Source organism: Perca flavescens, chromosome 12 (assembly GCF_004354835.1).
Source record: "Perca flavescens isolate YP-PL-M2 chromosome 12, PFLA_1.0, whole genome shotgun sequence".
In the NCBI taxonomy this organism is placed as follows: Eukaryota; Metazoa; Chordata; class Actinopteri; order Perciformes; family Percidae; genus Perca; species Perca flavescens.
The window spans coordinates 32,174,911-32,185,649 of NC_041342.1; the positions used below are offsets into that span (position 1 = coordinate 32,174,911).

At 41.0% G+C, this 10,739-nt stretch overlaps 1 protein-coding gene across 3 annotated transcripts in view; it reads left to right on the top strand.

The window, feature by feature from the left end:
• efr3a (EFR3 homolog A (S. cerevisiae)) overlaps positions 1-10,739 on the top strand; it is a 153,624-nt gene that overhangs the window by 74,438 nt on the left and 68,447 nt on the right. For all 3 annotated transcript variants that reach the window (XM_028593429.1, XM_028593428.1, XM_028593430.1), the window contains one exon: positions 6,572-6,693. In XM_028593429.1, coding sequence (XP_028449230.1) covers positions 6,572-6,693 — 122 coding nt within the window. The remainder of the gene's footprint in view (positions 1-6,571; positions 6,694-10,739) is intronic.

The window sequence follows — 10,739 nt, forward strand, 5'->3', positions numbered from 1 at the left end:
GCCCATCAAAATATATATTTAGACAAATTTGGTGAATAATCAACGGATTTTGCAGAAGGATTAAAAAAAAAAGCAAATTGGGAGAAATTGTCTTTTAGGCAGAAATGTGTTTGGCTTGTACTTTTTTCTTGATCAAAGTGGGAGGAAGTGCTGTGCTGAAATGTTTGCAGTTACTTTTCTGCTGACTAACAGGCGAAAAAGAAAAGCCTCGGGGGACGAGGTGATAAATCATTCTGTAAATATTATACAAAGGTTTTCTAATCAATCTAAGAATGGCATATTCACTGCAAAAAAACACGCACCATTTATCACCTTCAATGTAACTTTTTCTCTCTCTTACAAAAGAACAGTGTTTCTGTTTTTGTTTTTTTACCCTACCCTGTGTGTGTGTGTGTGTGTGTGTGTGTGTGTGTGTGTGTGTGTGTGTGTGTCCCCTGTCTGAGCCGCCAGCCAGTCGCCGTTTCCAAATGTATCTGCCAGTTTACTTTATCACAAGAAATTGGCAGGCCGCGACGGCTAGAAGTGTCTCTCCCTCCACTCCGTCTCAATAGAGGAGACACTCATCAGTCCACACTCAGACACACCAAGCCACTGAGTCAGACTCACAGGGGACTTTATTTATAGCCTGTGGGGCCGGAGGTGCCACACATTCAGACAGTCGTTTGCCAAGAAAATCTGTCTGTTCAATCTTCTTCACATTTCCTTTTTTTTTTTTTTTTTTTGTTTGTTCCCCCAATCAGATTTAAAAGAACCGAAAGAAAACGAGATTATCCAGATTTCTCCCAGCATGTGCCCAGTTTAAAGGTCCCATGGCATGAACATTTCACTTTATGATGTTTTTTTAACATTAATATGAGTTCCCCCAGCCTGCCTATGGCCCCCCAGTGGCTAGAAATGTTGATAGGTGTAAACCGAGCCCCGGGTATGCTGCTCTGCCTTTGAGAAAATGAAAGCTCAGATGGACCAATCTGGAATCTTCTCCTTATGAAGTCATAAGGAGCAAGGTTACCTCCCCTTTCTCTGCTTTGCCCGCACCCCCATGAGAAAGAGAGAGAGAAACATCATGGCTTTCAAACGAGGAAAGTGGCAGTTGGTCAAGACCACACCACCACCCTTCACCTGCCTACCTACAGTACAGGCCAAAAGTTTGGACACACCTTCTCATTCAATGTGTTTCTTTATTTTCATGACTATTTACATTGTAGATTCTCCCTGAAGGCATCAAAACTATGAATGAACACATATGGAATTATGTACTTAACAAAAAAGTGTGAAATAACTGAAAACATGTCTTATATTTTAGATTCTTCAAAGTAGCCACCCTTTGCTTTTTTTGATAACTCTGCAAACCCTTGGTGTTCTCTCAATGAGCTTCATGAGGTAGTCACCTGAAATGGTTTTACCTTCACAGGTGTGCTTTGTCAGGGTTAATTAGTGGAATCATTTCCCTTATTAATACAAAAAGCAAAGGGTGACCAAAGGGTATTAGGGGACCACTAAGGTCTATATAAAAGAGACTTCAGATACAGTATTAGGGGACCACTAAGGTCTATATAAAAGAGACTTCAGATACAGTATTAGGGGACCACTAAGGCCTATATAAAAGAGACTTCAGATACAGTATTAGGGGACCACTAAGGTCTATATAAAAGAGATTTCAGATACAGTATTAGGGGACCACTAAGGTCTATATAAAAGAGACTTCAGATACAGTATTAGGGGACCACTAAGGTCTATGTAAAAGAGACTTCAAATACAGTATTAGGGGACCACTAAGGTCTATATAAAAGAGAATTCAGATACAGTATTAGGGGACCACTAAGGCCTATATAACAGATACTTCAGATACAGTATTAGGGGACCACTAAGGCCTATATAAAAGAGACTTCAGATACAGTATTAGGGGACCACTAAGGCCTATATAAAAGATACTTCAGATACAGTATTAGGGGACCACTAAGGCCTATATAAAAGAGACTTCAGATACAGTATTAGGGAACCACTAAGGCTTATATAAAAGCATCCAAAGAGCACCATGTCATGGGACCTTCAACCATAAACCAATTTAACACTTCTGAAAGTGTGAGGGAGGGCTTCCCCGTAGTCCTTATTCTTTCTTGCCTCACAGATTTCCTTGGACTAGGGTGGCACCTGAAATCGCAGCTGCTGCCCTGGTCCTGCTCTACGCCCTGCACGGCTACTACTATTATTTCTAGTCATTTCTGTTATCCTTATTGTTACTGTAAATGCCACGGTTCATCATACCAGCTGCTATAATTATTATGAATCATAATATCACAGTGTCTCTGTGGCCGCAGCGGCAGATGGCCGCCCACCAAGAGTCAGGGTCTGTCTGAGGTTTCTGCCTGTTGAAAGGAAGTTTTTCCTCTCCACTTTCGCACAAAATGCTTGCTCTTGGGGGGAAATGTTGGGTCTTTGTAAATTATAGAGTGTGGTCTAGACCTACTCTATCTGTATGGTGTCCTGAGATAACTTCTGTTGTGATTTGACACTATAAATAAAATTGAATGGAATTGAAATGTGCTTTACCAACAGTAAGTCATCTCCGTTTTCTCATATAAACTCTGGACAATACCCGATGAATCAGCTCCTGACATAGTCCGAAGTTGCTCTTTTACACATGTAGCACACAATGGGAGATTTTCAGATGTGTTATAACTTACATATGAAGCATATACATTAGACACACAGAGATTTCTGATGATCGTTAAGCCCAAATGAGAACTGAGAGGGAAAAACCGCCCAGTCTAACCGTTAACAGGCCGGGGAAGGTCTTCGTCATCATTATCTGAGTCAGGGACTTGGGGAGGCAGTGCTCTGTTTGCGACACAAGACATCAACACTGATAAACTGCAGATGCCAGGGCTCCTGATAGTTTCCTCCAAACTGCTGTTAACTTCCTGTGTACTTTCTGTTGACAAACTGTCACCTGCTGACGAGACGGAGGTGCAGAAATGTCACTTGTGATGGGGATACAGGAAATGAACACAGCTAATGCCAAGGGAAAACTTTGCTTCAGGCTACGGTGTCCAACTTCTTGGCTTGAGTCACCAAACCGTCTGCCTCCTTCGCCTCAAACTGTCAAGCTGACACGCCAACAGGGTCAGCAGCAGCAGCAGCAGCAGCAGCAGCCCAGGCCAGAAAAAAAAACTCTTTATACACTGAACAAAATTATAAAATCTATATATATAAATATATAAATCTCCTTTGTTGAGATAATCCATCCACCTCACAGGTGTGGCATATCAAGATGCTGATTAGACGGTATGATTATTGCACAGGTGCGCCTTAGGCTGGACACAATAAAAGGCCACTCTAAAATGTTTAGTTTTACTGTATTGGTGGGATCCGGGGGGCGTCCGAAAACCAGTCAGTATCTGGTGATAGGGTTAGGGTTCATCTCTCTCATATCTCTCTCTCTTTCTCTCTCTCTCTCTCTCTCTCTCTCTCTCTCTCTCTCTCTCTCTCTCTCTCTCTCTCTCTCTCGACCTGACTGCAGTTCGTCATCGTAACCGACTTGAGTGGGCAAATGCTCACATTCGATGGCGTCTGGCACTTTGGAGAGGTGTTCTCTTCACGGATGAACCCTAACCCTAACCCTTACACCAGATACTGACTGGTTTTCGGTTTCTTGTGGACATGTATGGCAATAGGCCAGTTTGTAAATGTGAGACTGCTGCCCTAATAACTGAGTTAAAGTTACAGAAACAGCCTGCTGTTTTTATTAAAAATGAAAACTAATAACTTTCAAAAGATTTCTATGTAGCCAAACAGCAGCTATTTTTCTCACTCTGACTGAAGGTCTGCTCGTTCATTGACATCCGTGCTAGATCGAAGATGGAGGAGCTTCTAAGTTGTAGTGGGAGGAGTGCTTGAATGGACACATGCATGACAGTGTTTCAATGCAGTGAAATTTGTATAAGAAGGTTATGAATAAGGCTATTATATATATATATATATATATATATATATATATATATATATATATATATATATATATGTATATGTAAGGCCATCTCGCGGTCTTAGTGCCTCACTAGGTTTTACTGTAGAAAGAAATGTTAGAAAGTCGAAAACTGTGTGACTCTCGGTGAAGCTTCAGACATCTTCCAGTCACCATTCAAAACTACAGGAAGTGAGTGTTGGACACGTAAAATAGGAGGATTTCAGAGGAAACTTAATTAGAAAAACGTCTAGTTTGTAATTGACTTGGAAGTTTCCAAATGCTCACTGTGCAAAGGTTTAATGATCAGCTTGAAGTGGCGATGCTGGTGTAAATGGATTCTACTCTTTAGCACTTCTTATGTAATTAGTATGCATAGATAAGTTAAACCATTCCTTTTCACAGGACTTTTTTTTAATGCCTCCTTTTTAAATTGAGCTCTTTAAAATGGCCTGAGGGAGGCAAAACAAATTGCGCCGGTGTTTGTATCACCCTCTAATTTTCTCATTGTATAAAAATCCTAACTGCTTTGCCACGAGGCATCAGTGAGGCAGGAAGCCTGTTGCTTTTTAAATATTCGTATTTACATGATGAAACCTCCGCTCCAACCAGAATTATCCCCTCTTCACTTAAAGCACTTCTCTCCGCGTGAAAGGCTTCAGTCTTCTGTTCAACTGAAATGGAAATTCCAGCCATTTGTTTAAATTGCCTCAAGTGTTTTTTTGTGTTTTACAAGTTTAAAAGCGGAAAATTACCCAGATACACAAAGCTAATACCATTACGCTTATTTCCTTTGCAAAGAGAAACCAGACTTTATATCATTCGACATTACATTATATTCATTAGGCAGATGCTTTTCTCCAAAGTGGCATTGTATTTCATACGACAGGGTTGGGTGGTCTTCACTCCAAAAGTTGGATACTTACAGGCATCTTTTTATCTATAAGGGCCTAGCTGGATTAGCACTAAACCAGACCAAAAGTGGTGAAACGACAGACCGACCCACCAATCCAGCGGTTTTCCATGGAAGCCAGGGCGGAGCGAGGGGTGTGGCTCCTGGGGGTCCAGCCCCGAATGTTTTCTCAAAAGCCCAGATTCTTGACTTTGTCACTTGCCCTCTGTCTTTCTGACTGGACCGACAAATCAGTGCAGCAACCCTACCTACGCTATGCAACTTAAATATAGCTATATAAATACTTCAACATTTGTCGTGTTCTGGTTTCAGAATGATAAAGACAGTTGCAGAACAACTATATACAAAACAGGATGTAAAAAAAGCAACAAAAAAGGACAAAGACGTTGAGAAAAAAAAAAAAGAAACTTCAACAAAAGCAGAAAAAGTGCCAAAAGTGTCAAGGGTTGAAATAAGCCATAAAAATAGTGTCATGTTTACCCAAATGCATTTTTAGGCAATCTATTATCAAAATAGTGCATATAGCCGCTTAATGATCATTCTCATGGACCCCCACTAGGTTTGGGCTGAGCCCCAAATGTTAACGTCTGGCTACGCCCCTGCTAAAAAGAAAACAGACTCTAAATTTTGTATTTGGTATGTACATTGTTTTATGACCAAATCAAACAAAATCAGTTAAGGGCCCCCTACAACACATGGCGCCCACACTCAAGTCCTGATCACAGTTCCCCAGCAGCACCTCATAAACACAACCCGGTAATCATTCCCCGCTCTCTACATGTGTCTGACGCCTGGATTCCCTCCTCTGCTGCAGTGACACGTTTGGGAAGCCACTCTCCTGTGTACCTCCTTCCATCTGAGCCATTACCCCCAGGAAATGTTAGGTACAAAATGGGAGGGAATTACCAGGTAGAACGGCAGGGTTTTGGTCACCAATGCCGAACTGTACAGAGGCAATTTGTTGCAGTGGACAATGATAGGGTAGCGAGGAGCGCCACTCGAGCACGGCTGAGTGGGAGGAGAGAGAGGAGGCCTCTTCAGAGGGCACTCTGCGCGTGTTTAGAGGGAGGAAATTATAGCCTGGACAAACGTGGGGTGGCTCTCTAATGCTTATTATCATCCATGTCATATTATAATGTTCATCCCCATGCAAGAATGTGATGGTATTTTTTACTCTGAGTCACTGGAAACGTTCCGCATGTCATATGTTTTCGGTGTCTGTTTTCTCTCTCTATTGTTAAAGGGGTGAAAAGTCAATAAGCAGCTATGCCGCCTCTCTCACCTCTGATTTGAGGTGTTTGAACACCAATGCAGGCAATCAGAGGTTGATTGAGGACAGTTTTTACATTTTTTTTAAACCAACATTGGAGCAATGAATAGCTGCCCATGTGACGTCCATATTTATCTTTAATATTTGCCAAGCTGAATCATTTGTCTAATACTTAAATACCATAAGGAAGTAAAAAGTATTTCTAATTAAAAAATCGATACCGCATAGTGTCGAGATATTTTTGGTGGCAATACTGTATCGTTACACACTCACCAAATATCGATCTTTTATTATATAAATTGCACATTTGACTTTTTGGTACACCCTAATGAAATCACTTCCCTTTTAGTCCACTAGATAATGCACTTGAGGTTTTATAAAGGCCCTAATGAATGTTTCCCTCATCTCCCTGTCCTCTCTCTAGTTTGTGAAGTTTGCCAACATTGAGGAGGACACGCCGTCTTACCACCGCCGCTACGACTTCTTCGTGTCCCAGTTCAGCGCCATGTGCCACTCTACTCATGAAGATACTGAGACCAGGACCAGGTAAGAACACGGAGACACTAAGGGCTCTATTTTAACAATATAAGCGCACGCCGTGAAGCGCCTGGCGCAGGTATGAATCCACTTTTGCTAGTTTGACGGTGGAAAAAAGGGTCTGTGTGCCAGGCGCATGGTTCAAAAGGGTTGTTCTCACGTGTCTTTATTACGCTAATCATAGGGGTGTTTGTGCAACAAGCATAATGTGCGCGCGCTGTGCATGAGCCTAGCCTAGCTGCGTTATTGACTTTAGACCAGATTTTTGTTGGTCAATGGCGCGATCACTTCCCGCTGCCTCAAGATAGCAATACACCAAGAATTCACCTGAACACACCTCTCTGTAAGACCAGCACACCCATGGGCGCAAAGATGGGCGCAGGTGCTATATTCTTTAAAAAACGTTGACTGAAAATCAAGTATTCCAAATATTTTCAGTCCCCTTTTCTGTCACTTAAATCTACTATGACTAAGTGTTAAAAGTAACAAAGTACTTCCTCCTTGCAGGAGATGCAGGTGATTCTTGACAGTTTTAAGGGATCAGGTTTGTAGTTCAGACATGCTCCTCTATGTTAATGTTTGTATTTTATCATCTTTTGCTGATAGCATGGGACCCCTCAGGGTTCAATTTTGGGCCCCCTATTTTTATACATATGGAATGTTTTCACTACTAAGTAGAGAGAACATTCAAATATACAGTATGTCTGAGAAGTTCATGCTTGACCTTGAAAACAGTAGTTTGACTAGCTATGAAGTGGACCTTGAGTTAAGATTTTCCTGCATGGATATAAAAAAAAAAAAGTATAACCCTGATCCTTGCCTCCTCGCACTTTTATTTAAAAAATAATCTATGTTGAACTACTTGCCTTGGTTCTTCCACCAGATCAAGTGTGGAATCTCACCACTGCATTCCAATATTTACAAGATGACCTTTTGATTACACATTAAATCTAGAGAGGGGCAATGAGTTTAGACTTTTCCCTCTCTCTTCAGATTCTTTCATTATCTTCATTTTAAAAGCAAAACTAATCTATGTATTGCTCCGGAAGTTAGGCGGTCTGCGACCAAATGATGAATTGTTTAATTTTACTCTTTAGCTCCCTGGAGCCGTTGTTAACGCTGTTCACATTCATGCAAAACAGCTGATTGATCATTGATACTGCAAATATTTTCTCTGATTAGTTCTCTTCATGGGTTGGGTGGAATTGAGCTAAAGTTGGAGAAATCAGCTGCTTTAGTTAAAGCTGGATCTTTGGATAACATGCATAGACATTCAATAGATTTTCACTTCAAAAAAATGATAGTGTAGCTGCCCATTGTTGCATCTTTTTTTCATTGTTATAACGAAGATTTTTTTCCATCTGCACCCATTATACCTCCTTTCAGAAACAACCCCCGCTTTTAATGCAGTGATGGATTGTACCAGGAGCACATCCAGGCGGGGGAGGGGCCGTAACACAATCCCCCCCCCCCACCCAGCGCAGGTCTCATCCTACTTGAATCCTGTGAATACAGAATTAAATACATCTCCTCCTGATTTCCATATTTATGGATCTTCCGCCCTCCCACTGAGACCACAACACCACCGCAGGAGAGACTTGCTGCACTCAGATTAAAATAAGAGCGTTTGAAAGATGTATATAGATTTAAGAGTCAGACTTACTGTACTCACTAAGTTAATAGCATGTGATCAGGAAATGCAGCTACATCACTAAAGTCCAACAGCAAGAAACTAGCAGTTAGTCGATCAGACAGGTTGCAAAGTTTATTCTGATACCACGACACCTGGTACATTTTAATCTATTAGCCGGGGGCTTGTAAGACAAAAATTGCAGTTTTATTAGCTGATGGGCAAGGTTTTTGCAGGCAATGAAAGCAGAAAGAGCAAGCACTTATCTAAAGATTATTTGAGAGTAATGGGTGGTGCACAGGAATCTTTAGAGTCAAGTGCAGAATACATAAAAAAGCAAATCCACAAGATTAGAACTTGTGGAGCATAACAAGGGTGATGGTATTTGGAAAAACACTGCAGGAAATGCTTATCGTATATCTTGAGAAAAACACAAAGTCTTTAATGAGAAGATCCAAGTCGAGCCTGAGAGCACAGGAATGTAAAAAAATACATTATTTGCCCGAAACGGCAGACTATGCCTTCTCCGTTAGAACTCAGTCAAATCGAAACACACAGACAATATACACGCTCTGATGATAAATTGTTATACTGACACAACATCCACCCCATTTATGCATGAGGGTAGACAAATATTAAAAACATATATTAGTAAAATACAGTATATTGTCACAAACTATACTAAAACAGTTTCAACAAAAACGGAACAACCAACCAGTTTTGTAGTTTCTTTAGGAAATGTATTATCTATTCCAGCTAGCATCCCGTGTGGGATCCCCTAGGGTTCAGTATTGGGCCCCTTATTGTTTTCTTGCTTTTTTACGGCCTCATTGCCTTGTGTTTCTTTGTAGATTCTGCATCCTTTTAGATAGCGGTTTAGATATTTAGAGTTATTTATTAATGTATTACCAAGTCCACATATAGTGTTTGAGCATACAGCGTTTTGAATGTTTTTGTTATTAACTGTATTTTTTAGTTTGGTTCTGTTAATTTGGTTGGCAAGCTGCTGCATACCGTACAGTTGCCCTCACAGGGATAGATAAAGTTGTATTTAATTGAGTTAAATTGAATGCTACCAAGTGTATTCTTTGGCAGAAATGCATTGTTGCACAACGTGAGCTCTCTATTATAGCGGGGAAATGAATAAACAGCCAATTAAAAATGGTAATATAGTATTTGAGCAGATTAAATTTGAATGTGCCACCCCTAATTTGTACAAAATACCACCTTCCTCCACATGCTTTATAATTCACCTTGAATGTGAACCAATTTAAAATCAATTTGTGTTTTTAATAAGAGAAAAATGAGCCTGTTTAGGATTCCAGACGTCAGGCAAACACAATGTTTTATTGTTTTCAAGAAAGACAAAGACTCTGCCTGCCAGCCGCATTGTTAGTTTGGTAAAAATAGCTTGGTGGTAGCGGGGAGGCTCAGGAGAAGCTGTGCCACCGCAGAGCAATTTAAAGGACGCCTTCCCTATTGAGATGCCACCCTTGACTCTAATACAGATGACCAGTGTATTAAAACAATACCTGAAGAGTTTTCTCTTTCATTTATTTTGAAAATAACTTCTCTTCTCGAGTATTGCTGCAGTTATTTGCAAAAATGTGACTGTAGCAGCTGAGACCTGTGTCTATGCAGAGGCGAGTAAGCATATTTGTGCATCGAAATGGAGTTTTATCTCGTCTCCCATCATTTGTATGTATGAGAGAGCATGTGCATGCTGGTGGTGGTTGGGGGTGAGAGCTAGGGGATGCTGGGATTATTTTTGAGTTAGCTTGATACCGCGCTGTTAACAGTATGACTTTTCACTTTGCTTTTTTTCCCCCCTGTATTTTATTATTCCATTTGGCGGCGTCTCGCAGCAGGTGGGGAGGAAATCCCAAATAGAATTTCCCTGGCGGTTATTGGATGAGGCCTAAGGCACGGTCACCCGCGCTGTTTCTCATATTATTGCTCATACAGTTATTTGTGTCGGAAACAGAGAGCAGCGACAGAAATAGTAAACAGTAAAGTCAGCCTATCTGGGCTCTGATCGGTCCTGTTTCTGGCAGATGGAGAAGAAACTGGTGTGTGTGTGTGTGTGTGTGTGTGTGTGTGTGTGTGTGTGTGTGTGTGTGTGTGTGTGTGTGTGTGTGTGTGTGTGTGTGTGTGTGTGTGTGTGTGTGTGTGTGTGTGTGTGTGTGTGTTGAAATGTAAAGAGGAGTTGGAAGTTGAGAGACAAAGTGAGTCAACTTCACCTCATTGATATTCCAATTTTCAAATCGATGAACAATCTGATATGGATTCATAAAATCCTAAGATCGAGGCTCCGTTTTAAAGCTAGAGTGAAGCTATTGGTATCGTATGAAACTAGACGATCTAAGGAATCCATGTCATGCTAAATAACGCTAAAAATTTGGGAGAGGGAAGAAAACCTGGCATG